This window comes from Monomorium pharaonis, chromosome 8, assembly GCF_013373865.1.
Source record: "Monomorium pharaonis isolate MP-MQ-018 chromosome 8, ASM1337386v2, whole genome shotgun sequence".
In the NCBI taxonomy this organism is placed as follows: Eukaryota; Metazoa; Arthropoda; class Insecta; order Hymenoptera; family Formicidae; genus Monomorium; species Monomorium pharaonis.
The window spans coordinates 3,245,509-3,264,407 of record NC_050474.1 but is presented as its reverse complement, the minus strand read 5'-3'; the positions used below and the strand labels follow the sequence as shown (position 1 = coordinate 3,264,407).

Below are 18,899 nucleotides of genomic sequence, written 5' to 3'. Positions count from 1 at the left end.
TCGATCGGACCGTGCCTATCGATCACCACTGCCACGATCGCTCTAACGCTCCTTCTGTCCTATAGACCTAGAAAAAGCCGAGTACCAGGTTTAAGTCTCCTGAAGGAGATCCTGAGCCCAGATACCCCGGACTCGTGCCGCTGTCGTCCGCTAGGCAAGATCTCCCGAGCGGCCGACGGTCGCTTCGTCGTGGCGGACTCGGTCCTCAGCTCGGCCAACAATAGCATCCTGGACGTCTCCAGCAGCGACGACGGTGGTTTCTTGCCGAAGCAGCGGCTCAAGTCTTCGTGGCGACGACCGCTGGTTGGCACTAGTCAGCTCAGCCTGAGATCTGACGGCAGCGGCGTGTCCATAGTTCCCTTGCCATCGGGCTACCATCACCATCATGGTGTTGTTAATCCTTTAGCAAGGATACCGGCCGCGAACGTTTGCACGATCACATCACCCAGGTTCCTGGCGAGTTCACCGAGTGGGGCTCAGGTTCCCTGGACACCTTTGTACTTCAGCGATCTCAGCTCCGTCAAGCAACCATCCTCCGGCGAACGTTCCTTCCCTACGCCGCCAGGCTACCTCCAGCTTCGCAGCGTGCATCAGCGATATAGTCAGGAATTACCATCACTCAAGGCGATCCATGCCGAGTCGAGGCGGTTCGTGCCAGTGCAGCCATTGGCGACGTCTTCGCCGCCACAGCCGGCCGGGCGACCAAGGGCGAGGTTGCCGCCAAGACACGCCAGACACGCCAGATCGGCACCGGAACTCGCTGCCTCACCCGACCTGGAGACCTCGCCCGAGAGCAGATCAAGCAGTTCGGGGTTTGGCAGCAAGAATACCTCACAGCAGAACCAGAGCTCAAGAAGCGGTAGCACGGTCGCTGAATGGAGGCCGCCGCCATACAGGCCACCACCGCCGCCATTGGTAGGCCGCTGGCTCGAACTTCAGGATCAGGCCAAGGTGGGACACACGCACATACAAAATGCCGTGGACGCTGGCAGCGTTGACGGTCACTACGAGTTCGATCCGGTGTCGTGCACACCGACACCTACGTCGGCCTCGACGCCTACGCGGGAGGAGAGACCACCGATGCATCAGATTCATATGACCCACGTCCCCCACATCCATCAAGTGCACACGGTACATCAGAAGGCGCCGAGGTATAGCAGAGAGAACATAGAGGCCCGAGTACAAGCGATGAAGGCAGAATTTCATCAGTTTCGGCAAAGACAAGCGAGAAGACGACAGAGCGCGCACTTGGAAAGCGCGTGTTGAAGAAGATTGAAAGGAACTTGAAGGAAATCTTATTGATAAACCAATGCGATTCAAAGCAGCTGCATCGCAAGATCTTATGATCGAATTGAAACCAATGGTTGCAGGGTTAAACACATAATGCGAGAGACGAAAGTAATTCCTAAAAGAACTAAGAGAAATCTCGGACAAAGCTAGATATCGCTCGTGATTAGATTTTTGGTACTGGCTTTTGACTACCGTAGAAGATCGCGTGTTTCGACACAGCGACGACAACGTGATCATCACCGAAGACCAACTACCGCAGCACAACGAGGATCATCATCTCACGTGATTCCGCATTTAGAGGAGTTTAAGTCAATTCTAGTAGCTGGACATCCATCTACAAAAGAAGGCTGTTATAAGTATCAGCTCAGGATACATAAGTTTCGCACGACCACGAGACGGGAGCGACGTAGTAGAACCGTACATTAAGACGATAATCTTTCGGAGTTTCGCCCGTTTTATTGATTAAGAGGACCGTCGAGTATCCTACGGGGGAAACGATCTCGATATCATTTACTCGGGGGGGGGGGGGGGGGATGAACCCAGTGACACCGATCGCGCTGGGATGCTAATAGAAACGAAGTGCGTAAACGAAAAACGTTCGAATCCGATTATTATTGGTCATATCCCGCGTACACCAACCACGCCTATGTCCGGTTTAGAGGACCGTGATTTTTAACGTTACTATATATAATAATGTAGAAGAACATACGGAAGAATTCACGGGGGATGAACACGGGGAGGACGATCTTTTTTTAAAACTCAGTGGAACTGTCCTTAGAGCTAGAAAGTGCGCAGATGCAAAAGAAACATTTCCGATTGACTCAATAGGATGCTAATACAGCGGGATCGTTCAGTATCGCGATTGCGATGAAAGACGGTTGAAAAGAAAGATAGGAAAGCAAAAGAATGAAATAGTTACGTCGGCATGATACTCCAAAGAAACTGTACCACTGTACATGATCCGCGTATACCTTTTAAATATAAGATTAAAATTAATCGTACGCTGTAAGTAATAATTAAAAACGAAAGATAAACAAAAAAATAAGATAATCGAAGAATTAACACACACTCACATGTGGACATATACATATGTACACATACATACACGGACAGACAAACAGACACAAGTAATTATATCGAAGAGCAATGGACTCGAAACGTGATATTAGGCCGAAGCTTGCCTCGAGATTGCTTAAGGACTCACTCGTACTGCACTGCCTGTTTAGGGTTTCGCTAGCGACCCAACATATTATCGGCACAATAATTTTTCTTAAGCAACGTAAAAACGAGAATAAGAATAACGTTCTTCGAATCTACGCGCGTTTGGCCAATATAATACGGCGATTGAGTGCGCACGTTTATCACGCGTTGGTGACACGCGGGTTTACTGCCTATCGGCACTCCGGAGTCCATCGGTCATCCTTCTCGAATTAGATTAGCGACGCGAGCACGCGTATCAACATTCTACGAACGACATTGCTCGGACTCTTAAAAAATAAGAATAATGAAAATCATTAGAGGAAAAAAAAAATCTTTCAACTGCCAATGAAGATGGGGTCCGATGATGCGTTTGACTCATTTCGTATGAAGCGTTGATTAAATAAAACTAGAGAGTAATTAAGTGGAGAAGGATGACCGATAGAGACGGCCATCATTGCCGGAAGGGAGGTGCACGCGCGCACACACACGTCGACCTAGCCGAAATTCGTGTATAATTAAAGAGACGAAGGGGTTAAAAACACAGAACACACACACACGCACACACGACAGACATACATAAATGTATACAGGCGACACAAAACACGCAACACAGAAACAGACGCACACATAATACAAGAGAGGCGTTCTTCGAGACCCACCTAATTCTCACCAAACGCATCGGATCATCTTGAATCACGTGAGATTGGGGGCCGGCGATTGCCGATCGCGGGGGGTGGGGTTCTCGGGCGAAACTACGGGCTAATCAGTGTCGAGCTGCGCGACCTAACGCGTACCCCTGGGGGGGCGAGGGGGTGAACCAGCGGCGCGCTCGTTTCTCCTTACCCTTTTTTTCTAATTTTCTCTATACATGCGACCGTGAAGATGCCCCCACGAGATCGGCCCGGCCCGCGACTCCCGGCGTTTTACTTTCTTTATAGTACAAACACTTATTTATACATACGTACGTATTATACATATTTATTATAAATATTAGCAAGGGCCCTACTCACGATTCAACTATACTTCGACAAACCGTAACGGCGAGGGAAAGAAGAAGATGATGAGTAATGTGGACGCCACCGAAGCGCTCTGTACAATTTTGTTAAAATGTGCATGCATGGCGGGCTTGCAAAGCCGGATTCGGACCGAACAAACAAGCGCGAGCAAACGCGAATGAACAGTTTGCTTCAATCAGCGTGAATCGTGCCGTTATTAATGTTCGCGATATCATTCGCAACTTACCAAAGTTGTTCATTCATGTTTGATCTCGATCTGGATCCGGCTTGACGTGCGAGAAAAAGTGAACGTGCGAGAATGGCGTGGACGAATGAATGGAATGCTGACGAAAGTAGACTAAAGCCAGATCTAGACCGAACAAATAAGTGCGAACAAGCACCGATAAATAATTAATTCTATTGACTGCAAAACACGGCATCGCAAATGCTGACAGCGCCATTTGCACTCGTGGAAACGAATTATTCATTTTTTTTTTGCATTTGTTCGTGCTTATTTGCTGGATCCGAATATGGTTTTATGCGTGAGCAAATGTTGTTAAGATAAAACAGAGAGCATAATGTAACATACACAATGCAAAGAACAAAATAAATTTAAAAAAGGAATATGATAAAAGTTAAGAAATAACGGAGGTGACACGAAAGAGTACCAATATTCTAAAGTAATTCTAATAGTTGAATTAATAATTTGATAATTAATTGATATTGTAAATCGTAAACGACGTAGCGTATAGCGTATTAATCAACGAGAGCGACGAACGCGGCGAATATTCACTAATTAATCATTATATCCGCGCGGAAGTATTGCGATATGAGTCTATAAACATGGAAAGACGGGGGAGGAGGTGCTAAAGAACTCGCGCCGGCAGAATGGTACCAATTTTTATCGTCAATCGCGTAAAATTGTTAATATGTTACTAGCGATAAACGTATCGGATGTATGAGATGTATGTAATGTTGGGGATGTAAGAGAACAGATCTCCGTCGACTTAACGTTCACCGTAGACGTTGGGGAAACGTTTTTGATAACGTGATTATAATACACGCTTCGTAATTATACATTATACACGAGAGACACCCTCTCCCCCTTCTGGATGGATGCAGCAAAAGGAAAAATCATGCACGCGAGAGAAGGTGATACAACCACTGACTTGTAGATGTATAAGTAACGTGTAGATATATCATAGTTAGATACAACGATCTCAAGAGGTCACACAGTATGAACGCGATAATGTGCGAGAATGAAAGAGACAGGAAGAAAGAAAGAGGAAGAGAGAGTATGAGAATGAAAGAAAATGTATGAGAGAGGGAGAGAGAGAGAGAGAGAGAGAAAGAGAGAAAGAGAGAAATGGGAGAAAAAAAGTAATGAAAAACTAAAAGTGAAAATCTTAAACGATCCTCCGTGTCAAACTCGAGTCTCTCGTGCAGTGCAAAAAATTCATACAATAAAATGAATATCTTTGAAATGTATCCGAAATACGAGGGAGATCGTGAGGTTGTGAGAGAAAGCATTGTGGATGTGCCTATGTATTTGTTTGTGTGTGAATGAAAGAGAGAAAGAAAGAACAGAAAAATAAGAGAAATGATGATTTCGCTTGAAACGGCATTTATGGATAATATGGTTGAATCGTGAATTCGTTTGTAAAATTTTTATCACCCGTCACGACGGTTTCGTTCCAAGTTTCTTCTTCGCGATTCGTGTATATTTACGTTTGTCATCGTCATCGCGCATCTTTTGCGTTTACGATATTCATTGTATCTTCGCCGCGCTATTGCACACGTAGCTCGCGCGTAACTGCGAGCGACCGCCGTGATTCGTGGATTAATTAAGCGTTTCATTCGTTATGTACCTGAAAGCCAGTCGCGGATACGCTCATTGCCCGAAATCGCTTGAGTGAAATTCGAAATAAGCCCTCGAAGCAGAACGTTCGCGATTTTGAAGGGTCATATTTTTTGACATCGCAGATCATGTGTAGCTTCACTCGTCACATGATCGAAAACATGCTTATTTTGCTTACTAATGAATTCGTGTACAAATTGTAGATAGACTATACATATATTGCGTAAATACATAAATCATGCGTGAAAATTGTAGCTATTATATAATATTTATGAAAGACGCACACGATAATCCATGATATAATCGCATATTCATGATATTATCAAATTAAAATTTATTATAGATGACGAAATTAAGTCCTTTCAAGTTAGATCACGAACGTGATTTCCCGCGAAACCTTGAAAATATTCACACATTTGCATTCAAATTGACGTATTTAAATTGCAAAGAAACGCAACGATGCTGCTTCGAGGTACAGCGTTCGAACAATGCGTGAAAGATGATAATTTGACCTGAAACATATGCTAGTGTCATACTATTCGAGATACCATATTGGTTGAATGATATACTCTTCGATCGACACGGAAAAAACACGTTCAAATCGAATTCAATGGCTCTCGGGTACTACTCGGGTTCAGCTTGGATCTGCGATCATTCATATGCGCTTCGGCTTATTTGAGATCTTGTATAACATGATATTTTCTTGCAACATAATGTTATCAAATGTTTTTCTTTCGCAATTGAAAGCAGATCTATATGCGCTCTCATGAAACTTGGTGAAGATCGTCGCGGTTCCAAGCATAGCTCTCACTTCGAGTGCTCTCGTATCATCGTACATCGGCGCAATTGCTACTGCAATGATATTTGTTGCGCCAAATTGAATTCGAGGAAAGAAGACACAGAGCAAAGATTTTTATTCTTTTTTATTATTCTCTCATTTGACTACTAATTTGTTTCTTGTTGAGTCATTGGAATGTACTTTCACACTTGTAATCGTTAGCCTTCTCACACTACCGACATCGAATTACTTCTACACACGTATGTAACGTTCTTCTGTATCGTCTGTATGTTCACTTCCGCTTATTCTCGATTGTAATCCGCCGTCGGACTCGTATACGGTGCGTTGAACCGTTTCGTTGTCACTTTCGCGAATGCTCGTTGTTCACTTCCATATCCAGTTTGATTGATTGATCTATGCTTTCTCGCGAACCCCCCACGAGAACTCCAAGACGTACTAACTTAGGACAAATTGTAGACAATTTATTATTAAATAAAATGAAAAATAAATCGACATTTGAAACGAAATGGGCAACGTTCTCAAGACATTTGTGTTGTATTGATTTACCATTAAACATGTGTGCAACGAATTTCTATGCGGTACAATTACGTCCTTTACAATATATGAAATGTCGCTGATTCAGACACAGGTACGTATAAAAAAAGATGATATATCGATATAAATAGTTACATATTATTTATTATAATATAAGGCTATATTATTCTTCTCTATCGTATATGTTGACACTTTAAATACTGTGTTATTTAACGTGATATCATGAGATCATTATCCAAGTTATTACTCAACGTTACATTATTCTCTAACTGGAGGATTTCTACGGCGTATAATAATAGAGAGTGTAATTGCTAGTCAAGGTAATAAGATCATTGTCAGAATAAGAAAATCAGGTCACCGGACGATTATCGCGTCTGTGTACGCAGACATTAAAAACCGTGGCATTTGTTAAAATTGTGAAAAATTAATCTGGAAGTTTTTCCTCGTCTTTCAATAAACGAGTATTAAAAGATCCGTAAGGCGATTAACGACACGAAAGATTCTTCGAGAGCGAAAATAGATTTTTAACATCTGATATGTAAATTTACAAAATCACGACACGGCTGCAATTTATTTGAGAAATTGCATATAATTGGACGCTAAATGTTCCACGGTACATTTACGCAAGACGTCTACGGCATTACTGCAAATTGCCGTCATTTCCATTATTCCCCTACGCGCGACGTTATTTGCCAAAAATTGGAGCAGCACTTTATTAAGAGCATAGACCTTATAGATATGGACCGGCAATTGCTTACAATTTGTGTATAGAAAACGGTGTCCAGAAGAGATACGAGAGAGAAACACACTTTTTAGTACTTTCTCTAAAGTTACCGAAAATAACTATGGCGCATGTCAGCGCAACATATGCATACATACATATATATATATATATATATATATATATATATATACATATATATGCCATATATATACACATATATATGTTAAAACACGTGACTAGATGCGTGACCAGAACGTATCCAATCATTGGATTTCAATGTATAATATGTGCAAGCATATTTCGCGAAACATATCTCCGGACTCTTTAGAGAGGGAAGTATGGACACGATTTCGATTGGCACTGCCAGTTCATATCTATAAGGTCTATGAGAGAAGAAACCTCTCGACGAGACTCCCCGCTTTCTGACGCATCAAGTGCATTTTTAAGTACAGAACGCCAATTCAAGTCTTGATAAGGCTTCATAAATTACTTCTTGTAGCTTGCCCCAGAAAGAAAAATGTATTACAGAGACGAATCATTCTTCTACTGCTATCCCGTATCTGTTCTCTACAAATTCGCCTTCTCAGCAAAGAACCATGCGCTTTTGTGATAAAGCACTCGAAAAATCTCCAGTAGCAATTCGATTACATCTAGAGAAAAGTAAAATATGTTCTCGTCTCTCGTAAATCGTCTTACACCGTAAATCTAAGATAGATCTATCGCGCGGATTCTCGAGGAGTAATATTTTTCTACGGACATTTTCTAAAGCATCACCTCAAGTGAACTTTCACGCCATATGTATCGCCGCGCACGAAAGCTTAATTGGTTAATCATCGTGAAGCAACTGAAAAATCACCAGTCGTTCTCTCAGGCCTGTAAAATCCCACAAATAAAATAGAGTATTAATTAACGATCTGCACTAGCAACCGATAGGGATTGTGCGGCACGGGGGTTAGTGAACTGCAAATAGATCATCCCTATTATACGTTTGGGTTGTGAAACGGGTATTCCGCAATGGCAGACGCGATCGATTCGGATTACAGACAGGTGAACCGGGAACGAGCCGTTCCCTCTTCCCTGTTGTCGACGATGAAATAATACGGTCGGTATCATTACGCGCGCATTTATTTCCAGTGTCCCGGGCACGTCCAATCCTGGATCGTGATCCATGCGAATGGATCCATTATCTCAACAGCGTGACAAGGCTGTGGGCAGTCTGCTAATGCGGCAAGGGACGGACGTGACGTAATCTGAGGTCACCCACGCACGGCTGCTCCGATGCAGTCTCGTCATGTAGTTTTGGCACACAGACCGCCGCATCGGGAATCGATGACTCTTGCTGCTCTGCGCGAAAAGTACTTTGCCACCATGATACTTTCCGTTTCGATCGCAAGAAACTTCGGCAGTCATAAAAAGCATTTTGAAAAACTTGCTTCACATAAGCGAAACAGATTTTAATTCGACTTATATGCAAATATCACAGGTCAATAACCATTTCAATATATTTAGACGAAATAGATGTGCGTAGTATTTCAGGATTTTTATTATATTTTTGTATTAGTCTTAGAAAAATAAAAAAATTATGAAATTTATTGTTATAAAAGTTTATTTAAAAAATTACAAATAAAAGTCGTTTATTCTCTTCGTGCTTGTTAATAGAATACGTTGACAGGGAGAGAAGTCATTAATTCCACGAAATGTAGAGTTTACTATGGTAAACAAGTCATAACCGGAAGCTCATATCTTAGCTAAAAGAACCTAAATGACAATTATACGACGTAGGCGTATAAAAGGGTTCAAGGGATCTTTTCTGACACCGTGAGAGTTCGTGTACAATACTTTCTCTCTCATTCTTCTCATGGTTAAGCACTTCTTATTGTAGATCTGAATTTTTGGATAATTATTTTTCAGATATTATCTATTAAAGTCGACAATATGATTCAAATATTCATACACGTCGTCTCATAAATAAATAATTGCCTTTCAATTCGAGACGTGACTCGTGTAAATCGCATCTGCAATCATTGTCATTTAAAGAGATCAAGGATTCGTGTATGCGACCGGGTGTAGTGAACTTTTAATCTCTCTACTTGCGCCGCAACCGTGGCTCAATCCTCTCGAATCAGCTTTGACCAAGAAAGAACAGCGATGAAAGAGCATGAGTCGGCGACCGAAGATAAATTGAATGCAGTTTAATTCTTCCGTTCCCGTTGTAAGAACGTAACCCCTCGTACACTTCACCAAGAATTGTACATCAGAAAGGTGCTCCGAAGAACAAATCTAAATGTCACTTAATCACATCCATCACGTTTATCTTTGACAACCGCATTGTATTAAACGTGCTAAATAATCATTTGTATTCGTATTTGAACACGACGTGAAAAAGCTCATTTATTTCAAAGTAAAAGTCCATTCATTGTCCTTTAACCCTTCTACTCTCTTATCAATAAATGAGACGTAGATTTTCTATGAGACGTTTCACACATTTTTCTCTTCGGTGTTTTTCAGTACCTACAAAATTGAAAGTTAAAACGTAGATGCTAATTTTGTATCGGGCAACGCGCTCGCTAGAGGAAGTTGGAAACGGGGGCACGGCATTCTTTGTATTCTATGATTCACTATTTCGAATGTTTTCTCTTTTTTTCCTTTATATCGAACCAATCACGATATATAGGTCACGTTTTGTACAACGCCGTTCATTCGTGTCGCCATGGGTGTGCCAAAGTTCGCGTGCGACGTAAACCTGGAGCGTTACAAGCGTCGTAAACGTAGAATCGCGCGATGATCCGTCCCTCTCATCCCCCTCTCGCGCCGTCATCGGTCCATCCACCCTCGCAGCCCCCTTCCCCCGTTGCTCGTTACTCCTGGCTCTTCGTATCCGCTCGGATTGAACGAGCACGACACGATTACTCTATCTAGTGTTGTCTCCAGAGCACTCTACGCGGTGAACCAGTCTCGTCTCGTGCCAAATCTCGTGCGTCGTTCGACACCGGCGCAGGACACTTGAACAAACGCATTCTCCAATGCCAATGACCTCGATAATATCCTGATTGAAGTTACAAATTAGGATACAATAAAACTCGAGAGGAAACGTTTAAACAGTAGAGCCGACGTTCATCGAAGAGATTTTCTGGATGCCGAAATATAAAAAATCCAAATAGATGGTTCGGGAAAGTGTGTAAAAATTCAGCGTAAAGGTACAAGCTGTCTTGGTGCCGATTCGCAAAGGAGAGAATGATTGAAACGTACATTTATGGCGTGACACAGTGACGCGTGCCGATTGAAGGTGGCGGCTGATACTCGATGAATGCGGGTGATGATAGGTGTATCGTTGTCGCGGTGTGTGATCTATCGCCAGCGCGTTTTCGCCAGCGCGTCCTCACGTCCACCGATGTAATATAAATTAAATTAAAAAAAAAAAAAAAACACGCGAAACACAGAATCAAAGCGAAAGAAATTGCAATGAATCGCGCCGCGAAGTTCTACAAGCTGCTGGCGGTCCTCCTCTGCTACGAAGGTAAAGAATTTCGAAACCGGAGAGCCATACGTTTGTCGCGTATTGAAGATCATTCTTTTTAGCGTTTACTCGAATCGTAGGGATGAAAGGATGTTTGGAAAAAGGACAATTTTATTTTCGGTGTACGCGATACAAGGGACGAGAATTTCATGCTGTAACGGCACACACAATTCGCTGATTGCCAATTAATGCGAAGCAAAGGCGGGTTAAATTTAAGACTATCGCCGAGAAACTGAACAACTGAATAAGAAAAATTTTGTTTACTCGAGCAAATGTAATCGGTCGCGGCGGTCCATGTTTGTACACGAGAAGGGACGGATATAACAACAACGTATCATTTTGTTAACGCGCTCGATCGTCACGCATAATCCGGCGGAAAATTACGCAATCTCTCCGGAAATTAGTCCCAATGTGTAATATCACTTTACACGCGACGTCTTCTCACAGGCATTTATCTATAATGTTACGCCGCCGGATGAGCATAGATCAATAAAAATCGGTGGCGATTTTTCGAAATCTCATATCGCCGCTTTTTCAGCCTGCAGCTACAGCTTGATGCTGGAGGAGGATAGAGAACCGAATTATCTTACTGCCGGAGTGGGAGAGTACGCAGTGTTTAACTGCGATCTTGATTTTCCACATGAAACACCGATTCCGTACGTTCTTCAATGGAATCGCGACGTGAGTATAACTAGAAACTTGTAACCTTTCACCGATAGCACAAGTTTAGTTGAGATTAGATAATATTTTAATTATTATGAAATTCTCATTTTTCTCTCAGTCTCTCTCTATCGTTCATTGAATATCGTTAATAATCAAGTTTACAAACTGCTCTAATATCATCTAATAAAAACAATATTTTCGTAAAAAAAAAAGATGAAACTACATATAGTCATGTAAAATAATACTACATATTGCGTGATTGAAAAGCGTGCCTTGGATTTTACTATGGACTAAATATGCACGTATTTATTATGCAAGTATTTATTAAGCAATTAAAAATCACAACGTAGACACGCGACACAATTTTCGCGATTGCAATGCGACACATTGACCTTTGGCAAAAATTAATTAATGTCAGAATGTAAGACATATTTCGAATTTAATATAAAAATATTGTATTTTAAAAAAAACAGATTGTATAAAACAGTAACAAATGTTTCTATATAAAGTCTTATTTAAATAAAAATTGGGGCGACTCGATTCGCTTTAATGAAATACCGCACAAGATAATAAACATAATGACATGCGATTGAATAATTGATGATTGACAGGTGTTAAAGCAGATTATCAACTAATTAGCAAGGTTGCCGGCTAATTTACATATGGATGTGCCTACGCGCATTCACCGTCTTCCGAGAGATATGCGAAGGAAAAGTATTCAAGGTAGAGTGGGTTATTCAATTTCCTCGAAGATATATCCGATGTCGCATCGACATGACAATCTATCTTGGATATGGATTTCCATATCTTCTCAATTTCAAGTAGACACATAATACACGGAGAACAACTAACCGTGTTGAGATAAAGTGATGGTAGGATATCTTTACGTATCGGAGAAAAAGACAGTTGTGTGTCCAATTAAAAGTGAATCGTAATAGAGGCTTAACTATTTATACGATATTGAATCGACTCTGGTAATAAGAATAAAATGATGCAGCGATGAATTTGTCGCGCTCGCGGATATTGCTATTCGCCATGGTCGTACAACGGAAACAGATTGCACGTGGCTATCGCAGAATCAAGTGGAACTCAACTCTGATTGGCCCCTGATGCGTATGCAAAACAGGTGCTCCTTCCCTCTTCGTCTGCCCGTCGTGGTAATTGGAGTACGGGATGCAAGGCTGCATTATATTTAGTCACGTTCAGTCTGCGACACGAGGGGACCAGCCAGTGGGTCACTGTTAATGCATTGTCAGATGATTAGACGCGATTAACGCCATTCCCGTCCTCGGTAGACGAGACGTATCCTCCTTTCGAGGATTTTGGGCATGCCATTGATGAATGTAGGTGTTACTGACCGATTGGCTAATTGAGACGTTGCGAGCGATACAACACGTCCTCAGTCATTATGCCGTGCAACCTTGCGCGTGAATAAACCCGAATTTAACATTAAACTTCTTCGTTGAATCGCGTGAGTCTTGCATTCTACAAAAGGATGACTCTATTAACATCAAGCTACAACCGCTATCGAGTTACGCGGTATAATTTTCTCAAGACGTAGGTTCGCCTACGTTCGTCATGCGTAAAAATCGCTCATTCAGGCACTTCAGACAGGATATTCTTTAAGAAGCAAATGATGAAGTTAGGTTATTTCTTGATAATGAGATCAAAGCGCTTTATGACAAGTACTTGCACAGCTTACGAAACCCGGTACCGAAAATAGGTGATTTAAATATAAATGATTCTAAACTTTAGAGCCGCACGGTATTCTCTTGGTACGATGGACACGTGACGGTGGACTACGGTTACAAAGGGCGCATACACTTGTTAAACGACGCCGGTCATCGTGGATATGGCCAGGGTAGTATAAACCTCACGAATATTCGCGAAAGTGACCAAGGGTGGTACGAGTGCAGGGTGATCTTCCCCAACAGAACGCCGAATTCGAGAAACAATGGCACGTGGTTCCACCTCGCAATTGATGGTAAGCTGCTCGCTTTACAATTCATTATATTTGCATGTGATTAAAGATTAAAGGAAAAAAAAACAGATGGAAGAGCAGAAATCTATTGGCACATGTATTGACCAATAATCGCATTTTCTTTGTAAAAATGCAGCTGTCAGCATGTAGATACTGTTTATTGTTGTGTGTAATATTATTAAAGCAATATCTATCAAGAATGCAGCGGAACGTTAATAAAGTTTGATGACTAACCAAAACTGAATATTAAACCAAGTCAATTCGACATCCAAGCTAACTGAGCTTATTGCTGTGAAATCCGCGCTCTAATTTTTTGACAAGTAGGATGTGAGTCTTCATATTTAATCGCTCGTTTAAGCATTAAGCTCTGACATTTAAACTCTGAAGGAGAATTTGTAGATTTGGACTTAAAATTGATACATGATAGATATTTATATCTAAAAGCTATAGAATGAGAAGTAAAAAAAATAAGAATGGCAGTAGGGATTAATATTAATATCAATACATTTCAGTTTCAAAACTACAAATCTTAGCAGTGCTGCTCTAAAGGTAGGGAGCCTGTCTTGATCAAAGAGTTATTACTTTCTCTTCTCACATTTTTATTCATGAACAAATATGCAATTTGCCTATAATCCGAAATCTATTCATGATATTTATTTCATACAGTAATATTTAGATTAAATTTTTTAAGTCTTTAAATTATCCTAATTAATCCAATTTTAAGAAACATTGTAAATAAATAGTATATATAGTTGTAAATGTGTTTTAATAATTAGATTATTTATTTCGATTTACTGATTGATCAAGCAAATTATTATGGAAATTTAATAAGAACCGTATTTATCATATATTGGCTAAACTTAAACCTGCCAATTGTATCAATTATGAAAAACTCTATTTATAAATTCCAACAGAATTTGTTATTTTTAAATTAAATTTTATTACTTGATATAAAAAGAAAGTTATTCGAATAACAGCTTATTTATTTAGATTTTTTCATCTTTAAATAACTTGAAGGTTGTATCAAACAGTATATAATTCTATAGGTACAGCTACGAGACAAATTTACACATTTAGTTTACACTGAATTCGGAATCATGCATTTATGAAGCTTATGATAATGATACATAATGGCATTAACGATACAGTTTGTCTTAATGCATACGCTAAAATACAGGATTAAGAAATGCCATTGATTGATTGTTTCGCGCCGTTGATGCCGCTAATACAAAATAGCTAATACAAGATGACAATTAATAACGAAGAAAATATATTGTAACCTCGCTGCTGCTTACTAACCTGAATCCGGGCAGACTCGTTAAATCGTTCAACCTAGGTGTGTCGCCGTTTCCGACGACTGTTGCAGGTGATACTCTACTTGCGATACCGCCTGTAAATAAAACTGCCATGCAAGGCGAAACGGTCACGTTCGACTGTGTCGCGAAGGGAGAAGGTACAATTGTAACATGGTTTCGTGAAGAAGTACCGATCCCGGAAATACAGGTACGCGTTTCTAAGTTCTCAATTACATAACGCATTTCTCGAGATGTCTCGAATTCCTGAGAAATTCTTTATTATTGCGACAGGATCTCAAAAGAAGGGCCTCAATTGGTACTGATGGAACGCTGACCATAAAGTCAGCTGCCATGGGTGATCTTGGGGAGTACACTTGCGTGGTGACCGGAGAGACTGGAGATCAGCAAAGCGCATCAGCCTTTCTTAACGTACAATGTGAGTACAGCGATACGTTTACCATACTATTATAGTCGCATGCCTAACGATTGACAAGTGATTTTCCTTAGATAAGGCGAAGGTGATCTACGCACCGCGGGAAGTCTATCTTCCCTACGGGAAGCCAGCTCTCTTGGATTGCCACTTCAGAGCGAATCCGCCTCTCACGAATCTCCGTTGGGAGAAGGATGGATTTCTCTTTGATCCTTACAATGTACAAGGAGTCTTCTATAGGAGAAACGGATCTCTTTATTTTAGTAAAGTGGACGAGACGCATTCGGGAAGTTACAGTTGCACTCCCTATAATGAACTAGGCACCGAAGGGCCCAGTCCTTCGATTACCGTGGTTAGTATTCATCATCGTTGCTTGATGAAGAAAATGACAAATTAGAAAAAGGAGAAATTAATTCACATTAATACAATATTAGCATTCACCAATTCGCAACAATCATCAATCTCTCTCTTTTATTTTTCAAATTAAATTCTAAAACGAAACTAAGACAGATATTTCCTCTCGGAAGAGTATGCTAGTTTTTTCTAGATTGTGATCAAGATATTTCATTATTGTTAATTATTATAGATAGTTCAAAGACCACCGATTTTCACGGTGACACCGCAACATCTGTACATGCGAAAACTGGGCGAGAGCTTGGAAATTCCTTGTGATGCTAGAGACGGCGACGATTCACATCGGCCAACCATAGTGTGGTACAAGGTACGTTCTATTCATTAATTGCGTGCGAGACAAACATGCGTCACAGACATTAAATCTATACAGAGATAATCTTTCGTTTCCTGCATTACGTTACACGTAATATAGTAATTATCTAGTAATATAGTAATTATATAATCACAATTATATAACGTTGTATGATAAATTTAATTAATAACAAAATGGATAATTTTATTTGATAAAAGGATGGAGCGCCTTTATCACCTGAAAGAACCATTATAATCGGCGGCAATCTGACGATAGAAAGAATCCAGGAACACGATCGAGGATTATATCAATGTGCAGCTAGCAACGAGGCAGCGACGGTCGTCGCGGACACTGAATTAATGGTGCTGAATGTACCACCCAGAGCACCATACAACTTAAGCGCCAACAGCAGCAACAACGCTGTCACTTTAACTTGGGTACCTGGTTACGTAAGACCCAAGATGGAATATTCAGTATGGTAATTTCTTTCGTATATATTATATTATAATCGATTATTTATGACTTATTAGACAGTGACAAAGAATCCAGATCATTCTTAAGATCATAATTTTTGCTAATAGCAATAAATAATATAAAGAGTGTATTTTTCGATGTAGGTACAGACCCACGGACACGTCGGAATGGAGGACTATGAAAATTCTTTCGAGAAAAATTACAGAAGCGACGGTCAACAATCTCAACCCAGGACGGGAATATGAATTTATGATACTGAGCCAGGACAAGCATGGAGATGGAATGTTCAGCAAGACGCTTCGAATATTCACTCAGCCGAGTAAGATTTATCATTACATCGATCGCATTCAAGCGTGATACGTAAAAACAAACTAATATATAATATTTTTCATTACGTGCCAGATGTAATATTTTATTTGGCTTGTCATCATTTGCTGATAATTGTATAATAGCGAGCGTGACGTCAGATGTAATATTTTATTTGGCTTGTCATCGTTTGTTGATAATTGTATAATAGCGAGCAGCATAAATATTTATAATCAATTTCTACTTCTAGGTTCCATCGACGAGAACTCGGCGTCGGAATACCGTAGTCATCAAGGTGAGTAAGAAAGAACGACCGCAAAAACAGGCCTAAAGTCGCCCGTTTCGTGGTCACCGAAATTTGAGTTGATTTTAGCGGTAAATAATTATACATTATGGAACATCAGTCCTCTGAAAATTTCAGATTGAGCATACCTTTTATTATTGAGATGTGAAGGGTTAAATTGGTCACTATACACCAACATTTTTTTATATAAGAAATAACCTCGAGGTTTTTTGTGTTGAATGGATAAAATAGCATACCCTTTAATCCTTCATATCTCAGCAATAAAAGGTATGCTCAATTCAAAATTTTTAGGGGATGAATGTTTGATGATATACAATCATTTACCACCAAAATCGTATCAAAACTCGATGACCACAAAACGGGCGATTTTTGCGGTCGTTCTTTAACAACTGAATTTAGCTATAGTAAACCAAATAAAATTCCTCTCGTGTATGTATGATGGTCTTACGCGTACGTCATTTATCTCTTGATAATTCAATCGAATATTTGAAAGCTATTACACGATTGTGTTTCAGAGATCGAGATCATGGGGCCGCCGCGCAACGTGAGAGTTCAAGCAACGGTTGAGGGTTACTTGGTCACTTGGGAAGCACCCGACTTAGGCAAGAATCAAGTTAGACTTTACACTGTGAAATGGTACAGAGGACCATCCGATCATTTATACGGCAGAGCAGAAACAACAGACACTTATTATCTAGGCAAGCGACTCTTCTCGCACAACAATTCATAAAATCAAATTGTACTTATATTGGTAATGATAATGATAATTAAAATCTGCAATTGATGTTTTAGTGAAAACTTTAGAGGAGGAGAGTTTCTATACTTTCGAAGTAGCAGCGATGTCAATTACAGACGATGTTGCAACAAGCGAGCGAGTCGGCTTGGAAGTACCTGCTTATCGTCGTAACAGAGCGATTTCCATGGGAATTGTTGCTGGTATAGGTTTTTTAGCGGCTGCTCTGGCCGCCGTGTGGTGGGCGAGAAAACGGTTCTGCCAGCCGTCTAGCGAAAAGTAGCTGAGAAAACACGCAAAGAGCATCTACACTCACAAACAGAATAATTATTCGTGTAAATTCATAATCGATTATAAATATTCATGCTGCTCGCTATTATACAATCATCAGCGAATGGCGGCAAGCCAGATAAAAATGTTACGTTTGACGTCACCCGTAATGGAAAAAAACACAATTTTATCAAATACAGAATTTGTATTTGGAGATCTTCTCAGCTCTCGCTCAGGCAAAAATCCATAAAACATTACAAAACAATTTTTAGTACCAGTAAAAGCTGTTTATTTGGGCGCATTAAATTTTTTTTTATATAAAATACAATTTTTATTACTATTAAAAAGAGCCTCAACTAAATAGGTTTTGCTGAAGGCATTACATAATTATTTCATAATGCACAAAATACAGAAGTATTACACGTGGCAATGAAGAGCATAGAGGCTCTTGGATCAAACTTGTTCCAAGCGATCTAATTTGTCGAGCTTCGCATTACTACCGAATGTTCTTGCATTGCTAATTATATCACTTTGTGTGTCGTTTAACAGCTTTATTAAGTAATTGCACGTTATAAATGGCTAGATTTCATGCGCGAGTCGCGGGTCGCCGACCGTCGGATACATGAATTAAGAGGAATTGTGTATGCTTATTACACGTATTCTTTTTTTATTGTATATAAATTATACCCAGATTCACACATACGTTTTTTTTCACACATATCCTTCATTACTACTGATTTTATTCAATGCATCATTGTTATGTATATGCTTGTACATCGCAATAGTTGCAGTCAATAATAAAAAGAAGTGGGAAGCTATA

The 18,899-nt window shown here is 40.4% G+C and overlaps 2 protein-coding genes across 11 annotated transcripts in view; both read left to right on the top strand.

Annotated features, from left to right (window-relative positions):
• The window catches only part of LOC105836219 (protein turtle), a 256,293-nt gene extending 249,628 nt beyond the window's left edge, over positions 1 to 6,665 (top strand). For all 9 annotated transcript variants that reach the window (XM_036290535.1, XM_036290536.1, XM_036290542.1 and 6 more), the window contains one exon: positions 66 to 6,665. In XM_036290535.1, the coding sequence (XP_036146428.1) occupies positions 66 to 1,266 (1,201 nt within the window). In that variant the 3' untranslated portion in view covers positions 1,267 to 6,665. The remainder of the gene's footprint in view (positions 1 to 65) is intronic.
• Positions 6,666 to 10,272: 3,607 nt separating this feature from the next.
• Positions 10,273 to 18,899, top strand: LOC105836220 (protein borderless). 2 transcript variants are annotated; one of them, XM_012680107.3, is made up of 12 exons: positions 10,273 to 10,917; positions 11,456 to 11,598; positions 13,336 to 13,564; positions 14,928 to 15,064; positions 15,148 to 15,292; positions 15,364 to 15,638; positions 15,873 to 16,007; positions 16,211 to 16,470; positions 16,610 to 16,785; positions 17,023 to 17,067; positions 17,592 to 17,774; positions 17,869 to 18,899. In XM_012680107.3, the coding sequence occupies exons 1-12, from the start codon at positions 10,863 to 10,865 to the stop codon at positions 18,090 to 18,092; spliced, it is 2,007 nt and encodes a 668-aa protein (XP_012535561.1). In that variant the 5' UTR covers positions 10,273 to 10,862; the 3' UTR covers positions 18,093 to 18,899. The 2 variants fall into 2 exon arrangements, with proteins under 2 accessions (XP_012535561.1, XP_012535560.1); XM_012680106.3 differs by having other exon boundaries at positions 14,898 to 15,064.